The following is a 19,877-nucleotide window of genomic DNA, read 5'->3' on the forward strand; positions in this document are numbered from 1 at the left end:
TTTTGAGATGGTTGCTCGCGGATATGAAAGGGGATGTTTTTACAGTTTGATGCACAAGTCCTTTTTTGATGGCAGGAAGATGAATTTCAATGGTGATTTAAAGATAAAACGTCTTTTTCTTTCCTTCTCCTCTACCATCGGAGGGTGGCCAGTTGCTCTTGGGTTCTGGCTGAACGTTGGGCTTGGTCTCTGCAGTTGTTGTTGGTTGGTCGACCGGTTCACTCGCTGCTTGTTCTGAGGAAGCGATCACTATTGGCAACAGAGGAAAAAACAAAGGTGCATGAGTTATTGTGATCTTGTCATGTTTTCAAATATACTTACGCTTATTAAAGTACTCTTCGTCAATATCGGCGTCGCTTGGTTCTACGGATCGTTTACCGTTTAATAAGACCATGCGAATTTCTTCCTTGAGATTGTCGTCCATAGCTTGTCCATGCTCCACACGGTCAATGATCTCTTCCAAGAGCTTGATTTTGTGTTGTGACTTTTCCTTGTATTCTTTGTACTCCATTTTCAACCACATGAGATGCAGTGCCTCGGAGCCAAAGACCACCCACATCAAGTATTCCAAAAAATAGGGCCAATGCTTTTGTTGTTTAAAATGCCACGCTGCTGATTGCAATTTCGGTATCCCCGCATCGGAATGGGCCCAGCGCGATTGCGGGGGGCGGGAAACGCTCGGTGGTCGGGTAGTTACCCGTACAAAAGGTGTAGTTGCTGCTCGGAACGATGCAGTCGACAATAAGCGTCGAGCCAGTGACATTATTTGAATGAGGTAAAAAAAATGGGTCACCCTTATTGTTGCATCGTCTCGAAATCCCAACTTTGTCAGTGTGGGTGGGCCAAAAACGCCGTCACAAGGCGATTTGTGCTGTTTCCGAAGCTGGGACAGGCCACAACGGTTGTCGTTCATCAAGCAGATCGGTCGATGATCAGTTTATCCATTGGTGCCATGTTGATTGAAGCAGATCCTTTAACAGACATTGAGGTGGCTGAGAGCAGTCAAGAACTTATGGAGACCGATTCTCCCATGGATGTGACGATCGGGGAGGATGTGCAATTTATTCTACCGTCCGTCAAAGTCCCCATGCTGAAATCCTACACGTATAGCAGTCCTGTTCCTCAACTGCTTGCCGAGAATCGACCGGATAAGATCAATGAGCCATGTGTGGTGGGCGTCGATGAAGCCGGAAGAGGTCCTTGTTTAGGTAAAAACGGTGAAAACCAAGCACAGGACGCGAATCGTGTATTCACGGCGCACTTTTACGTGAATCTGTTAGGTCCTATGGTTTATGCTGTAAGCTACTATCCTATTTCACGTCACGAAGAGTTCAAAAAACTGGGATTCGATGGTAAAAAAGTGATGATCCTAAAGAACGACGTGTACAATATAATTCATGCTGCTTACTATGATCAGATTCCAAGAAACTGACGGAAGCGCGACGATTGGAGCTGGCGAAAATTATTGAGGAGAATCTCGACTGGATCGGCTGGGCAGTATATGTTATTTCTCCTCAAGACATTTCCAAGAACATGCTGTGTCGGTAATGTACCTGTGATCACTCATATCAATGGCATTGCAACTTGCTCACTCACGGCTACCTTTAGACCGCCATTTAACCTAAATGAAATGGCTCATGACGCGACGTACAAACTGATTCGGTCCGTGCTCGACCAAAAGATCAACGTATCCGAGGTATATATAGTTATTTACTATTTCTTTGCCGCGGTATGAGTCTCATGCAATTTTCTTAGATTTACGTGGATCCTGTAGGCCCTACTCAATCGTACAAGGAGAAATTATGCCGTTTCTTTCCTGGCATCGACATCACCGTCGAGCCACGTGCGGATTCTCTGTACCCTGTCGTGAGTGCGGCCAGTATTTGTGCCAAGGTCACTCGCGATCAGATCCTGCAAAACTGGATCTGGACAGAACAAGGCCTGGATGAAAAAATTTCCAAACAATTCGGATCAGGTTATCCATCAGGTAAGACTAATTGTAAAAGACAAATACGTGGTGCGGTGGAATTCATTGTTCTTTTTCTTGGCAGATCCCAACACTGTACGGTGGCTTACTGAACATGAGGATTCTTTCTTTGGATTTCCTAGTTTGATCCGATTCAGTTGGAAAACTATTTCAAATCGCATGAATGCTACCCATACCGTAGAATGGTAAGTCTCGGATGGGGCAAGGAGATTCGGTTCAATAGGAACTAACTCTGGTCGTGTCTAACAGGTCAGAAGATGAAGACGAGGATCCTCCCACCCCGCGGAAACGTGGTTCGAACGCTTTGGTCAAAAAGGAAAGCGATAAAAAGGAGGACGCTAAACAACGGCATAACCATCATCAAATGAGCAGACTCTACAAATCCTACTGCTTGGAATCATTACCTTCTCTCTAATCTATATTTTCATCCAGTATATATCTCATTCAGTATATTGTTGCATCTGTGTTTTCTTATTCCATCATTCATTGACTTTTGTTATCCATTCCCTATATGAACATGTATCTTTTGACATTGCTATGGTAGCCCATTCATCATGGCAACAACTACAGTGCGGGTACAATGACATCCATTGAAAAAAGGTGTCATGGCTGACATGCTGTGTTCATTTGTAGTGAATTGTTTGTGGTATAGTGTACAGTACGATCCATAGCAAACCATAAAAATATAAACAAATATCAAGCAGCAGGAGATGTTCTTATAAAATAGCGGTTGTTTGAGAGGGGAATCCAAAAATACGATATCATAAACCAAAGTGGCTGATCTCCAGTAGGGAAAAAAAAATATACGGTAGGATTGCAAAGTAACAAAAGCGTAGTGGATTGTGAGCTCCTTTTTTTCTTTTAATGAGATCCTCTTTGACTTGTCTCCAGTGAAAGACCGAATCCTTGCTTGTATCTATTCCAGATGGCTTTTCCCCAAGGAAGAAATAAACCATAAATGAATCCTTGACCTGAAAGACTGATGATCAGGAAGATTACCTTCTCTGTTCTTGGATTATTGTATTGCTGCTGCTGTTGTCGAACGTGCGTAATTGTCTTTGTGAAAGTCGGTGGGTTCGAATTCGTCCGTGTATTGCAGCGGTCGCATTCTTAGCCATTGCATGCGAGGTCCCGATGGAGATCGTTCGTTGATTCGGAAACCGAAAATACGCGGTTCATAAATGCGGGTATGGTCAATGGGGATGAGTTCACTGAACGCTTGAAACATCAGATGGGCATACGTCGTTCCGAAATGGGCACCTACACGGCATGTTAGTGGCTACTTTCCGCTAAAATGACACACGCACCATCCACACCAACGTGTATATCGTTTGGCGAGTGATAGAGATCCATGCACGACGGGCAGTACAGCCGCACGCTCTCTTTTCCCACTTGATCGTATCGGCCACAAGGAATCACAGGACAGTTATCGCAGAACACGCGCGGACAAGTGCCAAACTGTTCTTCGGCAAATCGTTGTGCCATAATGCGCTGACCATGCCGCGTCAGTAAATATCGCTGGTGAATCAGGCCATACAGCATCGCTGCGTAAGGTTCAATGGTCTGGGGATCGATTCTTCCGTGGGCTTGCGGTTTCGCGGTGGTTGGCGCTGTGTGTTCTTTCCAAAACCCATCGTCTTGCGCCTCTTCTTGATCTCTCACGAGGTCTTTCTCCTCGTCTGGATCTTCCTGGCCCTGCTGAGAGTCTTTCTCTTCTGTTTCAATATCGAGAATCATTTCCAAGGCTTCGTTATAATAAGGCACCACCGATGACAGTCCCGTCAGGTTAAAGTCGTCTTCGATGAATTCCTCAGGTACTTCTACATAGAATTCGTTGCCTGGCAATGTACAAAACCAACTAATCCAACTTTGCAACGAAGTGTTAACACTGCTTTGCGAATCATACTCGTTGTCTAGTGGAGAAAACAAATTTAAAAAATATGCAATGTCAGATAACGAATGTCGGGGTTGCGTGGGACCAGAAACCCAGAAATAAGCCCGAGGACCATAAAAAATAAAGAAGCCGGCCGATAATGCCGCCATCATGCAAGTTATTCAAGAACAATGCGCTTACCATCAATATTATCCGCCGTGGTCGGAACCTGAGTAATGCGTCGAGTCATGGGAAGGGAAAAGAACGGCAGTAAGATGGACAAAACTGATAGGAGAAAAAAAAGGAAAAAGACTCGGACCAAAAACGCTGAATAAAAATTACGATAAATAAAGAAACACAGATTCCTGGTAACGTTGAGTGGTTTTCCTAGATTACGGTTTCTTGAGGGAGGGTATAAAAGAGAGCCAAGGAAGAAGTAACAGTTGGTTCAAGGCACGTCATGCCCACCATTTTATTTTTGTGAGTCCGATTTTCTTGACCTTTTTTTTTTCCCTATCTTTCTCAGGGGGACCACAGGATAGCTGTCAAAACGTGTCATTAATATTATGACTACTCAGAACGGAATCGACGTTGGTTGTCAAACCGAGGATGTCTGGACTGACGATCGGTTGAGAAAGTATCGACGTATGAAGCGAAAAATCCTCGACTTCATTACGGTAATGATCCAAGAATAACCAAGGCGACGCGTGCCAAAATCAAGTTAATCACTGTGTCATTCTCCCCGGCAACAAAAATACATATAGAAACATAAATCAGCCCAACAAGCACTGGATCGTGCCAATCGTAGAATACAGAGTCTCCACCGAGAAAAAAGGTGCAGTAGCCACAGCAAAAGAGGGAATCGATGAAACCGTTGAACTGATATGAAACTTTTTGTTTTTGTGGCAGTAAAACCCAGAGACGATCCAGTGCCAAAGGCAATGATGATGCCATGGATATCAGTCAGACAGAGGATAATGCGGATGATGATAACGGTGAAGCAGAAGAAGAAGTGGAAGAGGATGACGAAGAAGACGAAGAAGATCAGATCGAAGACGACGAGGAAGTCGAAGGTAAGATCCCCCGATTTCTCTTTTTGCTCCAGTATCATGAACAACGGATAAATATACTGAATGATGATGTTTTTTCCAGCGGTGGTGACTAAGAAACGAACTTCATCACGAAGGAAAAAGATTGAAATTCCTCGGGATGAGAATGGCACTGTCAAATTACCGTTCAGTATCGCTTCTTTAACCATTATCAATCTGGGCACGGTAGTATGGGATCGCAGCGGATTTCACAGCGAACGATACATATGGCCAGTGAATTATTGCGTAGAAAGGTAAGGGCTCCAACTGTCAATGGTGCCAATTGTTATTGATGAACGGATTCCTTGCCCTTCACAGAACGTATATGAGCATGGTGGATCCGACAAGCCAGACAACATATGTTTGCAAAGTGGAAGACGGCAATGAAGGACCTTTGGTATGATGATTATGGATGATGCTGGTATTATTTCCCAAATTTTAATTCGCTGCATATTTGATTTTAGTTTACAATCCGAGCGGCTGATGCGCCAGAGGAAACATTATCTGCCAAAACGGCCACGGGTGTGTGGGCTTTGGTGATCAAACGAGCAAATGAAGTACGTCAAAAGGAGTCGTCCAATGCCATTTCAGGTCCAGAATACTACGGTTTTGCCCATCCTATTGTGGCCGAACTCATTGAAGAATTGGATGGTGTCGATAAATGTACACGCTATGTGCGAAGAACGGAAGCATGAGGCCGGGAAAAAATAAATGAAATCATCGAGGACAATGTAAAAATGTAAAGATAAAAAAAATCGAATAGTATTTGCGTGAGAAATTTTCATAGGATAAAATAACAACATCGGATGTACACAGTTCTGACCACTTTGATTATTGAATGCTGGCAATAACATAATACAGCCCTTTTATCAGGTCGTTTGTATTCAATAACGCTTCATCTTTAAATGATCTGCCGGTTGATATGACTTTAGGAGCATCAATCATCCTGATATATGACTGTGCAGCAAAACTGGTTTTAACAAGAGCTGGTCAACGTTCATTTAAGCGAGGGAAGGAATACACCTTGGCACACCACTTCAGCTCTCATTGAGTTTGCCTTCAAAGTATTTTTCATGCGATCGATAATGTGATAAGTAGAGTGAAACAAACCTGTCAAGGTAATATAACAAGAATCAAACAAGGCCCGGGTTTTACCGCATGGCTTTTGGACCGCAAGACCACAAGAATGGGACGCGTATCGGAGATAACATATCGGTATGTTTATAACCGACAGGTCATCATCACGCCACACTGTCCGGATCCATCTTAATCCACACAATTAACAAAAAACTAAGAAATCTTTAATAGAGTGATTAAAAGATTAAATGTCCAATATTGCAAAGTTCAATTTTGAATTTCATTATCTCTCATTTTCTAAAAACTGTGATGATGACAAAAAAAGACTGCTAGAATGTTATCAAGCAGTTCGCCTTGAAAAAAATGATGAACCTTTATATTAGCTTAGCTCATCGGTTATTACGCAATGCGGCGGCAGGTTTTAGAGCAAGAACTTCTTGTTGAATGGAAAAAATCGGGGCTTTTTTTTTAATGTTCTTTTGCATGAAATCTTATTTGGATTTCAAAACCCAAGATGAGGTTCCGATAAGAAAAGAAAATCCCATGCAAGAAAGTGAAAGAGAAGCGTCATCATTGCGGCTGTAACCAAATTTGGATCATTGGGTTTCAGAAAAAGGTTCGCTGCCTTTCTTTTTTTTTCTCCTCCGCTCTGTTTTCATGCATATAAAAACCAAACCCATCGCTGTTATGTTTTCACCCACGCTCTCTATTTTTTTCTTTTCTTTCTTCTTCTTTTCTCCTCTGTAACGTAAAAAAAAGGAAAAAAAAAAAGATGACTAAAGCTGTTGGTATTGATTTGGGTACAACCTACTCTTGTGTCGGTGTCTGGCAAAATGATCGTGTGGAAATCATTGCCAATGATCAAGGTAACCGTACCACTCCCTCCTACGTCGCCTTTACCGATTCAGAACGTTTGATTGGTGATGCCGCCAAAAACCAAGTTGCGGTATGTATATAACATAACAATCTATGCAATCTATGCAATCTATGCAATCTATGCAAAAGTGTGGAGCAAAGGGACTGATTTTCTTTTCCTTTTTTTTTTTTTTAGATGAATCCGCACAATACGGTGTTTGACGCCAAGCGTCTTATTGGTCGCCGTTTTGACGATGCGGAAGTGCAGGCCGATATGAAGCATTGGTCATTCAAGGTGGTGGCCAAAGAAGGCAAGCCCGTGATTCAAGTAGAATACAAAGGCGAACAAAAGGAGTTCACTCCCGAAGAAATTTCATCCATGGTCTTGATCAAGATGCGTGAAACCGCAGAAGCTTACATTGGTGACAAGGTGGACAGTGCCGTCATCACCGTGCCGGCCTATTTCAACGATTCGCAGCGTCAAGCTACCAAGGATGCTGGTGTGATTGCCGGTTTGAACGTCTTGCGTATCATCAACGAACCTACCGCAGCCGCCATCGCCTATGGTCTGGATAAGGAGGCCAAGGGAGAAATCAACGTGCTCATCTTCGACTTGGGTGGCGGTACTTTTGATGTGTCTCTTTTAACCATTGAAGAGGGTATCTTTGAAGTCAAGGCCACGGCTGGTGACACCCATCTTGGTGGTGAAGACTTTGATAATCGCTTGGTCAATCATTTCATTGAAGAATTCAAACGCAAAAACAAAAAGGACATCTCCGGCAACGCTCGTGCCGTGCGTCGCCTCCGTACCGCGTGTGAACGTGCCAAGCGTACGCTTTCTTCCAGCACCACTTCCAGCATTGAAATCGATTCGCTCTATGAAGGTATCGATTTCTATACCTCGTTGACCCGTGCTCGTTTCGAAGAACTCTGCCAGGATCTTTTCCGCTCCACCATGGAACCCGTCGACAAGGTGTTGCGTGATGCCAAGATTGATAAGGGCGCTGTCCATGATATCGTCTTGGTAGGCGGTTCCACCCGTATCCCCAAGATTCAAAAGTTGGTCTCGGATTATTTCCACGGTAAACAAGCGTCCAAATCCATCAACCCCGATGAAGCTGTGGCATACGGTGCAGCCGTCCAAGCCGCTATTCTTACCGGTGACACTTCGGAAAAGACAAGTTCACTCTTGTTGCTTGACGTCGCTCCGCTGTCTTTGGGTATCGAAACTGCTGGTGGTGTCATGACCCCACTTATCAAGCGTAACACGACCGTGCCCGCCAAGAAATCCGAAATCTTTTCCACGTTTGCCGACAACCAACCCGGTGTGCTGATCCAGGTCTTTGAAGGTGAACGTGCTCGCACCAAGGACAACAACTTGTTGGGCAAGTTTGAACTTTCCGGTATTCCCCCGGCTCCTCGTGGCGTTCCTCAGATCGAAGTCACTTTTGATGTCGATGCCAACGGTATCTTGAACGTCTCGGCTCTGGACAAGACCACCGGTAAATCTAACAAGATCACCATCACCAACGACAAGGGTCGTCTGTCCAAGGAAGATATTGAACGCATGGTCAACGATGCCGAAAAGTACAAGGCCGAAGACGAAGCCGTGGCCGCTCGTATCAGTGCCAAGAATGGTCTTGAATCTTATGCTTACAACTTGCGCAACACGCTTTCCGAGGAAACTGTCAAGTCCAAGTTGGATCCTGCCGATAAGGAGAAACTCGAAAGCTCCATCAAGGAGACCATTGACTGGCTTGATAACAGTCAAGAAGCCAGCAAGGAAGAATACGAATCGCGACAAAAGGAGTTGGAGGAAATTGTCAATCCCATCATGACCAAACTCTATCAAGGAGCTGGTGGTGCTCCCGGTGGTGCTCCTGGAGGTGCTCCCGGCGGATTCCCTGGCGGTGGACCTGGTGGTGCCCCCGGTGGCGATTCGGGTCCCACAGTCGAAGAAGTCGATTAAAAAAAATCATAATACTAATCGAAACACGATCTTACTGCCCTCTTTTTCTTTTCCCGCATCACTTTGTAAATTGCCTTATGGTCAAATAATAATAATCGAAAAAAAAAAAACCAATTTCGATAGGCGGAAAAAAAAGTTCTGCCCTTTCTTTGTTTCTGCCTTTCTGCACAGTCCCCTTCATGAAATTTTGAAAAAAATCAACACTTCTGGGAATACTTATAGATGAATAGAGTATATTGGATAATACAAAATAATGTTATTGTCTATGAGTATCTTTGCTTCCTTTTGGTTACCATCGAGTTGAGCGACCTTTCGCCTCCAGCACTGCCTTAATCCCCCGTCATGGAATCCACCAGTTTGTTGATGAGTTGGTATCGATGGAATCCCAAGCATCTCGGATTGGTTGGGGATACTGCTCGTCAGACATATCCGCGTTGCTCACTTGCTGTACGCTCAACTTGGTTGAATATGGTTCCGACTTCTTATTATAAGTTATGGCCCCCCATACCATTGTTGATGTTCTGTCGCTTTTAAACGGGGGTTGCCAAACAATCGAGATTATTTGCCTCGTTGTTGGTACGCCACATGCGAATTTGACGTATATTTTTGCCTTTTTCAAATGACGCCTCGTCAGTCCATAACACCTTTCGCCATTGATCGACTGTCCAGTTTTTATGCTTTCTTGCAAATTCCAGACGTCGGGCGATGTGTCTCTTATTGAGATGAGGCTTTTTTTTTGGCCACGCGGGTGTTAATGCCGAGGCGATGTAGTTCCCTTCGAACTGTTCGCTCGCAGACCTTTGTCGGTAGCAGATGGGGAAGATCGGTCAATCGCACACGCCGATCCTTGTGGACTTCTCGCACCAATATTCGGACGCTCTTTCTGTTAACTTCTTGTGTATTCCGGATCCTTCTTGCGCTCATGAGTTCCTCGCTGCTCGTAGTTCTTAATGACGTTGTAGATGGTGCCTCGTGCCCCACTCGTACACGCCGACCCTTGTGGACTTCCCGCACCAACGCGTTCGGACGTTTCTTTCCGTCAACTTCTTGGGTGATCCGGACCCCTTCTTGCGCTCACGAGTTCCTCTGTACTCCCACTTCTTGAATAACGTCTCGTGCCCCCTTCGCTTCGTAATGTTGGCTGCCCTTCATCCAGTATTCTTGTAAGCAAGGCTTCAACATTTTTGTTCAACGGTTCATACGAAACGGGGAGAAACAAAATATTTTTTTTTTGTACCCCAAGAAAAAAATGGTCTCCAAAAATAAGGAACGATTTTATGCGAGCAAAACCGAAAAACTTGCAAGTCATATTTAGCCAGTGCTACTCCAATGTTCATCGTATTTCGGCCTTACAATACGGGTCTTGATCATTCTATGGGCCATATCACCATGGCAGATATTTATTTGATTTGATTGGTTGCATGATTAAGTGTTGGACGTCACGTACAAATTTTGACACATTGGTTGTGTGAATGGGGTTTCTTATTTTGTTTCAGTGGTATGGACGAACCGGTATCAAAGAGCAAGGTAATGCATCTGTCATTACAGAGTGAAGCAACCCTGGATCAAGAAACCAGGGATCTGTACAAGGAGCTTTGTTCAGCCACAAAACAAGGCGATCTAGAAAAGACGGAAAGTCTTGTCAAGAGTTTTGGCGCCCCTATTAATTTTGTCGACGAGTGGCAGTGTTCCCCCTTGTATTGGGCTTGTAAGTATAGAATACCTTTTTATCCAATCGTATAAAGACGTAAATAATAGACACGTGCGCCACGATACAGGTTTATGTGGCCACTATGAGGTGGTCAAGTTTTTGCTGGAGAATGGCGCCCAGTGCGATCGAAACACATTTCAAGGGTACGTAATGACAGACAGAACCACTGCTTTCTTTGAGCAACTGGCTAACGATATCCTCTTTTTGTAAACAGTGAACGTTGTCTTTACGGTGCATTGAATAGCGAGATTCGCAACTTGCTACTGTCATATAAACTCACCAAGGCTATCGACGAGAACCAACCTTACTTGCAGTTCCTTTCCGGACTGCTGGCCAAACCGGACTACAAGGATTTGACATTTACTATTCCCCTAGCCGATCAAGACGGGGCAGCGTACCGCGAGTTTTCTGTTCATCGATTTGTGCTCGCTGCACGCTCGGAATTCTTTCGTCTTCGGCTATTGACTCGCTGGCGAGGCAATACGCGCATTTCATTGCAAGCGACGTTGGTGGATTCGGTGTCGTTTGCAGCTATTTTGGGATTTCTGTATACAGGTCATATTGGCGATCTTGAACCGTCAGCCCTCGACAATGCGGTCTTTGTCTGCAAACATCTGGAATTGTGGAATGCCGTCGAGCGATTCCGGGACATTCAGGAGGACACGCAAAACGCCGACCGTTCGCACGACAGCAAGGAAATCGCAAGGATACGAGGTGATCTGGGAGCGTGCCTTGCATGTTTGATAGACACAGCCGTCAAGATTCTACCGGGATCGAATGACAAATCGTATATCGTATCGGAGCGTTTTGTCCATACGGCGGTACCGCGGGATCCTTTGTCCACGTTTGCGGACGTGGCGGTACGGTTGGACGATGTGGTGTTTCCCTGTCACAAAGCTTGCCTGGTCCGATCCGAGTATTTTGAGGCTATGCTTGGCGGCATGTTTTCCGAGGCAGAGATGGACGCCAGCTCCATCCAGTTTGAAGATGGCAACTGTTTAACGGTGCCAATGTTGCAGGTCCACGGTATAGATGCTGATTTATTCCCACACATACTCGAATACATGTATACGGACCGCTGCATGGTTCCGGCGGAACTGGCTTACGAGCTAATGCTTGCGGCGGATATGCTGCTACTCGATCGTTTGAAAGGCATTGCTGCCATTGTTTTGACGAATCAGGAAGAACCCGTGATGGATATATACCAACTCATTCGTACCGCCGTTGATTTAAATATTGATCGTTTGGAGCAATGGTGCATCAAATATTTTGCCGAACATTTCGACGACTTTATTCACAAGGAAGAGTTCAAAGCATTAATTCTTGAAAGTGCCGAATCCATTGCTGGACGTCAAGAAACAGGTATTTCGAAAGAAAGAAAGAAAAAAAAAACTGCAGTTTACACATGACCATTAGTCGAAAAAAGACCATGATCTTGTCACAAGCATTTGCTAACTCTACGCACAGACACTATCCCCTTTGTTGATGATTTGCGATACTTTTTGAGCAAAAAGTACAGTGTCGATGAGGAAGACATCAACGAGGACGGCACGATGAATGAAGAGTATCGCGATACGTGGACCGAATTGATACTCCAATATAGAAGTAAACTGACTATTCTAGATGACGTCTTGGTCTCGCTTGGATTGGAAGCGTAAGCAACCGTTTTTTCTTGCTTTCTTTCAATGTTTTATATAAAAGTAAAAGAGAGAGAAGAGAGAGAAAAAAAAGAAGTTATGACATATTTTTCGAACCACGATGACAATTTTTCTATTTCCGTCGCTTTGAGAGATTATTTCCCTTGTTTTTTCTCTCATTTCGCACGCACCTTCCACCGACGCACACAGAAAATCCCATTTTGTATCCTAGCCACTGTATATCTCTTTTTTTTTTTTTTTTGCTTGATACGGTGGATCACATATCTGGATCTTTTTTTTTTCTTCTTGGTCGATCCTATATCTCCCTGTCTTTCTCTGATCCCTCGTACTGTGTGTGTGTGTGTTGTATGTGTGCGTAACCGACAGAGGACGTCAGCCATTTTCCGGTTTTATTTGTATAGCTCTTATTTTCCTTGTTTGTATTTCTCAGACCTGGCGTCTCCATACCCACCATGTCTAGCCGACATCAAGGTACACTACCGAAATTCCATAATCCGCATGACGTCCCATCCAAAGCGAGATATCTAAAGCTTTTCTTTTCTTCTTTAACTTATCATCCACAGCTCCTTATACGCGTTACGCTTCTGCCAATGTAGCCAATGCCAGTATGGCTGTCAATAACGATAATCTCAATGTTCCTTTTGCTTCTCAATCCAATATTTCGACCGCCGGCTATTCATCTCAATCCGCCTCGTCCTATAACACTACGCCTACAATGGCTTCCCCTTACACCGCTTCGTCATCGCCCGGTTACCATTCTCCTAATATGCAAAAACATCCGCTTCAACCACCACTGAAAAAGTACTCCCTCCAACCTCCTCACAAACAATTGCCGCTCTCCAAAACCATGCCGGCCATGGGTTATCCGGGCATGTTTCCGCAACGGCCATCCCAAGACGAAGATATCTTGACCGAATCCAACGTGCGCAATGGATTTATCGATCGACCCGTGGTTTCGGTAAGCACCACCTTCCTTTCTCTCTCCTTCTCTGTCGTGTGCAGTTGATTCTGAGAGTCTGATCATTTTTTTTAAACTGGTAGAACGAGCATACATGTGCCCATGATATTGTGTACGGCAAGTTGCAAGACGATCAGCGACTGCTAGGTGAATTGGGCAATTTTATGGTCGATGTCCTGAAACGGAAAAAAACCGCGGAAAGAATCACAGGGTAAGTGGGTGGATGGTGTTGGGTATGGAGGATGCGTGGTATATCTTGAAGAAAAGTGTGCTTAAAAAGGTACTAGGCCAGCCTCATTTAAACCGCCTATTCGATCGACGTTGATTGATTCCAAAAAGGAACAATGGATGCAAGAATTGGCAGCAGGTGTTGTTTCGCTTCGAAAGTTGGCGCGGAATGTGCCTCATGGATTCAAGGGTGAAAAATTATTGGAAACATTGGCGGCAAGGCAAGTGCCTTTCTTGCGAGCCACTTGGTACATTAAAGTTGTAGGCTTATCGGAAATGGTAAGCGCAAAAGAACAGTCGTGGACAACAGTACAGCTGTCTAATACTTCTTTCTCTTTCTGTGATCCAGAGCCAACGGAATGCCAGTAATTCCAGCAATTCCACGTCGCAATCACTACAATGGACGTATATCGTTACCGATCATTTGAAAAAACAACTTGCCGAACTTGCCAACATCAACGCCTCCGCTCCGCCCGCCCGTGGATACAAAGGGCATCCCAGCACCCCCAATCAACATGACAGTGCCCCGAAACCATGGGCCACCGCCGAAAGTCGAGCTCGGTTTGAACAACGTTGGGCTTACAGCACCCGCCTTACGCAATGGCAATACGTCGAAGGGTTACTGGAACAGCGCAACTTTCTCAGATGGACCCTCGACGCGCTCCGGAATAGCAGCACATTTGAAATCATGTGGCTCATTCTTACTGGCATTGTGCAGGATTACGTCGATGAATATCGACGAAACAGGACCTTGATGAAACTCTTGATTGACACCCTCATTAAAGCCTACAGTGCCGTAAGTTGTCAACCAGGTCTCACCAACAACCGTATCATTGAATCTCAGATCCTTTTTCGCTTTTCTAGCTGATGCAGATCCAAGATCATGAACAAGTTTGGGCATATCAGGGACTCCGAAAAGATATTGAACATATGCTGCAGGTACGTCGCGGGGAATGGCGATCGGTTGCTTGTGAGGCATATCAATAATAGATGCTTTTTTCATTTCATTCGTCAGTCACTGTTCCTTTCGACGCCGGATATGTTTGTGGTGCCCATGTTGTATCATCAATATCGACATTTGTTTGACATGATTTTGGGAGAAAAGCCACAACAGTCGAAAGCGTTGCCGAATATTAGTCGTGTAATGAGCGAGTATTGGACCCTGGTCAAAGCACGAAATGAAGTTTTCTGTGGCACAGCGGAACAAAACGCGCCTGCGTCGGCATCGACCCAAGCCGTCATTTCATCCGTGGAACGCAACCCGCTCGTGCCATCCGTGGTCGAAAAACCGCGCGATACAATAGAAGAAGAACAAGTGGTTCAGATCTTGGATGAACTTGGCCGTACCATTGCCAGTGGTTCAGGATTACTGATCCACGGTGATGGCTGGATTAATACTGAAGGACGCACCGCCACATCCGCCGCTGAAGCTATCTTTGATGACGGCCATTTGTCCAAGCCAAGCGTGTTTCAGATCGTTCACATCATGTGTCGCTGGGCAACCAGCGACTGTCGCTTTGGTGATTGGCGCGTATTCCTTGTCGCTTCCATCTTGCACCAATGGCAGAAACAAGATTCGACCTTTGAACGAAAACATACCATGCAAGATGCCTTGATCCGCTTCCTAGATGACAGCGACACGGATCCATCGATGGAAAGCGATGGCCAGGATCATCCAATGACTGGCAAAGGTAAGCACATGTCTCTCCTACACGACATCCCATCCTCTCGCCCCCTCTTCCGGACATCTATTTTGACGATCAACGCAACGCAAAAATGTATTTAGATGGTATCAAAGCCGATCAGTCCATCATCTTTTTATTCGACACGTTGATCCGGTTACAATTGTTTTCGTATCAGAAATATTTATTACGACTCATTGCACGGGGTGATTTGGAAGTTAAACATCGACAAGAGTCTCGTGTCCTACGCTGTATTTATTATCTTTCCGCGTTTCCTTTGCCAAGCAATGCCCCGCCTTTCCTTGTGAATCAGCGACGGGTAGCAATTTCAAACCATCGCTCAGACGACACCACACATCAGGAGAGTCAGGATCTGGATCGTCTAAAATACCTCGCCAAACTGGCCATTCTAGGCAGTGAGGATGGTAGTCCTTGTCTGTTTGGCCAAGGAGCCAAGGATCTGACGCAGCAGACACCCAACGACGATCGATCGTCGTACCATCTCGCCATCACAGATACCATCGAACAGGAACTACATCTAGCCCTGGACCGAGCCTCACGTTATACCATTCTCCATTTTACCAGTGAATGGCTCGTCCAAGAAGTGAAACGCTTTGTGGTTAAGAACGTGCAGTAAGTACCCTTCATCTGGTAATAACCAAGCCATTCAAGTGGTTCTTACTGACGTCAATCCTTTTTTTCTCCACCTTTTTCTTTGCCCACCTCCTCTTTGTGTCTAATTTCGTGCAATGACAGAATTGGCGAGGACAATTGGCGCGTCATGACTTCCCCCGGTTCCTGTCTACTTAATGCGCGGCAGTATGTGATGGTGATTAAAATTCTTGAATATGCCAAGGATTATCTCAGCCTGGTCGATGTTGCGCTCTGGGTGTTGGAAAAGACCAATGAACGCGATCTTTACCTTTACATCATTGATACCCTGCGAAGGCACGCCAATATCTGGAAACTCGTCGATAAAACAGGAAATCGAATTGCCGAAACGTTCCTTGCCAAGGTATGCTTGTCAACCGAAAAAAGACAAAATGGATTCTTTTTTGTTATTAACCATTCCATCTTTTTAATGAATCATGTGATGTAGCATAACAGCTTGCAGAATCGAGGAAATCGCGAACGAAGTCTGATGATGTATATCGTTCAACTGGTGCAGGAAGGATACCAGATGAAGAGTGATATGCATGCCCAGTTTCAGCAAGACTTACAAGCCAAACCTCGCGTAGGCTATGTTGGCAGTTCAATGTCCCTTTTGGAAGATTTGACATTGCTCGCTTCCAATCCCACCAACGCCAGTGCCAGAACTTTGGCTGAATCGTTGTACAGTCGGTACCATAGCACGGCAGGGTCCATCCAATCCATCTTGGAAACGTCCATCACCGCCATTCGTCACGCCATCCGCGTCAAGGACGATCCTACTCTTGCGCCAATGCAGTTTGAGCTGTACAGCATACTAGCTGCGTTTGCCGATCTGTTCCGACAGCTAGGCGAACAAGCAACGATCACCGGGCAACTGGACATGGTGATTGTGTCCTGGCTGACACAGCAGGATCTATCCAATACGGACATGCCTTCGGCCTTTATGGAAGAAATGAATCAACCGCATTCGTGGATTCCTTTATTTATTACGCTTCTCATCGCTCGCGGCGCTGTGAATTTGGATACGATCTTTCGTAACAACGTGTTACCTTGGTTTGGCCAGATTGGAGGAGCCATACAGCAACAGACGGAACCGGATCTATCTGTGGACGTGACCGAGAACCGGTTACTGCAATTCTGCAAGAACTTGGTGGTCCTTGTCCGTCTGTTGATCGTTCAAGATCATTGCCACCTCGCCACGGAAAATGGAGCTGACAGCACTGCCGTAACCTGGGATTTGCGTGTGGAAGACATATTCCACTTGGAAGCACAACGATTATCGCAATTATCGAGTAGCCTGAACAAGATTGAGCCCATGTTCCGACTCATGGAACATTTACTGATCATTGCTACGAATCTTCCGCTGAGCAGTTCGTTGCTGCAAGATTTGGTCATGTTGAGAGCGGCTCTCTTACAAATCGGGTGGTTCCGCCAAGCTTGTATTCGCGATCTTCACGGTGTCTATCAACGATTTGCGGCCAATGAAGCGGAAGCCGCCACGGAGAAAAAGATTAAAAAGAAGATGCTCTGCATAGTCGACGAGTTGATTGGCGGGAACTTGTGTGAAACGCGATCGAGCATGGTCAGCGAAGCGGCACCGGACTTTATCGACAAACTACAACGTGTATTTACAAACATGAATCAGTGGAATGAAGAACAGTGTCGTGTGCAAGTGAATCTGCTATTGGACAACATCATGTTATCCGAAGGTAACATGCTCAATCACAATAATCCCCACATTCTCGGTGACGACGCAACGGCGGATCTGTCTCTGACGAGTAATGTACTACCGTCTACATCAGAAATGCCTTCGAGCAACAAAGATTTGGATTCATTTGTTCAGTTCTTTTACGATATGGTGCTTTCTCCCCCCAAGGACGATGAGCAACCATCGGGTGCCCAACGGCGAGCCACTTTTTTCAAAAATTTGATCCACGGCGTTCGAGAATCGGTGCTTCTGGAGTTGTTGAAGTATGCGATGCGTTTGCTAGAAGGCGATCCGGACATGCCTTTTCCCGGCAACATGCTACTTCTGCAGACGTCGGATGCTGCGACAACGAACAATGGAACGGACGTGGTGTGGGATTCTGAACAGTATGCTCACAAAAATCAAACGTTCCTGACCATTGTTCAGCATATGACGGCGGAAAACGTGTGGACAACGGAAAAGAAGATCGAGATGGTAAAGATGCTTTACAAGCAAATCAAGCAATTTAAAAATGCCATCCCCACCTATAAAGTCATGCAAGGCGCTCATGCCACGTATGCTGACGCCGTACGAGCATTGCAACTGGTGAAAAACGATGTGGTAAGCTTCATGGGTTCCCTAATTCAATTTGTGTCAAGGACTAAAATTCCCCGCCCTTTCTTCCTCCGCAATAGAACTTGGCCATCGTGTTGCTGGTCACGGATGGCTTGCCGGATTATCAACCGAGCGAAAGCATTGAGGAAAAGGTGACCCTGCAAGATATCCGAACAAGGTAAGATTACAATCTTTTTTCCATGCCATGGCAATGAATTATGCCCAGCAAAGAAAACAAACTGATTTGGGTTCTTCCCTTAGTTTACTCATTCGCTTACGGCTGATGGTGCCATTTGTGTCGCTTATATGGGAGCATCCCTTGAAAACGGAATGTGATATTCTTGAGTGGATCCAAGTGCTGGTTCCGTTGCTGGTGGTAAGATGTTTGGTATTGGGATGCTGTGCAACCTGCTTGAAATACTAAGCAATTGTATGTCTCAGAATCCTGTGGTTCACGGCAACGGTAAACAGGAACGATTTTTTGAATTTGTATTGGACTTTGTCTCTTTACTCATTGACGGTAAACTTGCTTTTTGATGATGATGAATGATTTGTCACCCGAAACTCAACATTCTTTACTATTATTCAGAGGTGCCAAAAGATCTTCGAAAAGCCAACCTTAATCAGTTATCGGTAAGAGAAAGAAGAAAACATTACAGCGCGTTTATTATTCAGATTTATATTAAAACTCTTGGGGTATATGTAGTCAATGCAAACGGAACTGTCTTCTGTTCCTGCGATATTCCACAGTCGCTTAAAACGAATCTTGCCATTTTTAACCCACAATATATACCTTACGAGTACTCGAATTGGGTCTGCGCTGCTGGGATTATCTCCCGCGGTGGATCCACAACAACAGCAACAGCATCTGGAAGCATGCTTGGATCAGTCAAAACCTTGGGAGTGGCTGGAAGACTATATGAGCGATCCACCTCATGACAATGACGTGCCTGTGAACTTGGCGATATTCAATGCACGAAAATCCAAACGTGCGGACGGCACGTATATACGATGGTTCAAGCATGGATTTGATGAAGGGTTTGCTTCGGATAACAGTGAAGCCAGTTGGCGGGTGTGTGCCATGGGAAAGTATCGACCTCAGTCGAACAGACCGACAGACGATAATGGATTCAACTTTATTGTCACGGATGATGAAGAAATGCCTGATCATCACGGATCGTCCGCAAGCACACCGAGGAAACGACCGCTGGACATGGAAGAAGGCGAACTGTTACAATAATTTCCACTTATTTTTTCATTTTATTATTTTTTGGCTCATTCTATTTTTCTTTTATTTTTTAAAACTGCATTTTTTATGTAATTTTCCATTCTCTATCTGGTTGCGCCAAGATGCCTTGGTGGCGCACACCTTCCTTGCCATTCGTCAATTGGTATGACGATTCCTGTATAATACACACAACCTTTCAATGCGTCATCTCTTTTTAAAAATCTCTTGCTTGACTCTGTTCATTCATCATGTGTGCCTTGTGGCGATCAACCATCGTGAATATCCGTAGAAATGCATCACCTGGAGCCTTTATTCTAAATTTGTCTTGATTCATGTCAAGCTATCGCTCGGTAACAACCGACTTATACGGCCAGACATGTTTTACAAGTATTTCTGGCCTAACAGTCGTCATACTGTTCACAGTCAACATATGGTTACATGTGGCGTAGCCATGCATGAATGGGAAGAGATATCCTCATTGTGTAAAGACGCATGAGTGACTCATTAATTTCTCTACAACCTTTAAGAATGCTGGGTTTTATGTACAGTATCAACAATTCAACTACTGCATACCTTGTGATCAAGATCTCCAAATTTGCAGAGGGCAAAA

General features: G+C 44.9%; 7 protein-coding genes across 7 annotated transcripts; 5 read left to right on the forward strand and 2 right to left on the reverse strand.

Moving 5' to 3' along the window:
- Positions 1 to 97: 97 nt before the first annotated feature.
- Positions 98 to 559, reverse strand: BYT42DRAFT_547984 (uncharacterized protein; the record flags this gene model as incomplete). The annotated part of the gene is made up of 2 exons (XM_051565984.1): positions 98 to 249; positions 322 to 559. The coding sequence occupies 2 exons, from the start codon at positions 557 to 559 to the stop codon at positions 98 to 100; spliced, it is 390 nt and encodes a 129-aa protein (XP_051421097.1).
- A 726-nt stretch (positions 560 to 1,285) lies between these two features.
- BYT42DRAFT_594816 (ribonuclease HII) lies at positions 1,286 to 2,176 on the forward strand (the record flags this gene model as incomplete). Its single annotated transcript, XM_051570800.1, has 5 exons — positions 1,286 to 1,352; positions 1,418 to 1,544; positions 1,609 to 1,696; positions 1,756 to 1,987; positions 2,052 to 2,176. 5 exons carry the CDS (start codon positions 1,286 to 1,288, stop codon positions 2,174 to 2,176), a joined length of 639 nt encoding a protein of 212 aa, XP_051421098.1.
- Positions 2,177 to 3,086: 910 nt separating this feature from the next.
- Positions 3,087 to 3,895, reverse strand: BYT42DRAFT_469931 (casein kinase II subunit beta; the record flags this gene model as incomplete). The annotated part of the gene is made up of 3 exons (XM_051563555.1): positions 3,087 to 3,247; positions 3,295 to 3,550; positions 3,650 to 3,895. Coding segments are annotated over 3 exons (663 nt in total), but the record flags the coding sequence as incomplete, so codon positions are not given.
- Positions 3,896 to 4,361: 466 nt separating this feature from the next.
- BYT42DRAFT_578750 (F/Y rich C-terminus-domain-containing protein) lies at positions 4,362 to 5,801 on the forward strand. The gene is made up of 6 exons (XM_051569313.1): positions 4,362 to 4,537; positions 4,625 to 4,695; positions 4,770 to 4,933; positions 5,013 to 5,202; positions 5,267 to 5,345; positions 5,413 to 5,801. Exons 1-6 carry the CDS (start codon positions 4,427 to 4,429, stop codon positions 5,641 to 5,643), a joined length of 846 nt encoding a protein of 281 aa, XP_051421100.1. The 5' UTR covers positions 4,362 to 4,426; the 3' UTR covers positions 5,644 to 5,801.
- Positions 5,802 to 6,797: 996 nt separating this feature from the next.
- BYT42DRAFT_500522 (hsp71-like protein) lies at positions 6,798 to 8,849 on the forward strand (the record flags this gene model as incomplete). Its single annotated transcript, XM_051564706.1, has 2 exons — positions 6,798 to 6,971; positions 7,077 to 8,849. 2 exons carry the CDS (start codon positions 6,798 to 6,800, stop codon positions 8,847 to 8,849), a joined length of 1,947 nt encoding a protein of 648 aa, XP_051421101.1.
- A 1,530-nt stretch (positions 8,850 to 10,379) lies between these two features.
- BYT42DRAFT_594820 (uncharacterized protein) lies at positions 10,380 to 12,218 on the forward strand (the record flags this gene model as incomplete). The annotated part of the gene is made up of 4 exons (XM_051570801.1): positions 10,380 to 10,557; positions 10,628 to 10,703; positions 10,805 to 11,922; positions 12,028 to 12,218. The coding sequence occupies 4 exons, from the start codon at positions 10,380 to 10,382 to the stop codon at positions 12,216 to 12,218; spliced, it is 1,563 nt and encodes a 520-aa protein (XP_051421102.1).
- Positions 12,219 to 12,933: 715 nt separating this feature from the next.
- BYT42DRAFT_501141 (uncharacterized protein) lies at positions 12,934 to 19,279 on the forward strand (the record flags this gene model as incomplete). The annotated part of the gene is made up of 14 exons (XM_051564750.1): positions 12,934 to 13,176; positions 13,260 to 13,387; positions 13,464 to 13,683; positions 13,754 to 14,200; positions 14,269 to 14,343; positions 14,420 to 14,915; positions 15,191 to 15,719; positions 15,843 to 16,101; positions 16,186 to 18,045; positions 18,120 to 18,217; positions 18,301 to 18,415; positions 18,481 to 18,559; positions 18,629 to 18,672; positions 18,746 to 19,279. 14 exons carry the CDS (start codon positions 12,934 to 12,936, stop codon positions 19,277 to 19,279), a joined length of 5,127 nt encoding a protein of 1,708 aa, XP_051421103.1.
- Positions 19,280 to 19,877: the final 598 nt, after the last annotated feature.

This window comes from Radiomyces spectabilis, assembly GCF_025331425.1.
Source record: "Radiomyces spectabilis strain NRRL 2753 chromosome Unknown BYT42scaffold_10, whole genome shotgun sequence".
NCBI lineage: Eukaryota > Fungi > Mucoromycota > Mucoromycetes > Mucorales > Radiomycetaceae > Radiomyces > Radiomyces spectabilis.

Bases quoted from the DNA above. Each gene is read 5' to 3' on its own strand.
- BYT42DRAFT_578750 (XM_051569313.1), top strand. From the start codon at position 4,427: ATGACTACTCAGAACGGAATCGACGTTGGTTGTCAAACCGAGGATGTC. The intron at 4,538-4,624 runs GTAATGATCCAA...AAATACATATAG, and splicing joins AAATCCTCGACTTCATTACG to AAACATAAATCAGCCCAACA. The intron at 4,696-4,769 runs GTGCAGTAGCCA...TTTTTGTGGCAG, and splicing joins AGTCTCCACCGAGAAAAAAG to TAAAACCCAGAGACGATCCA.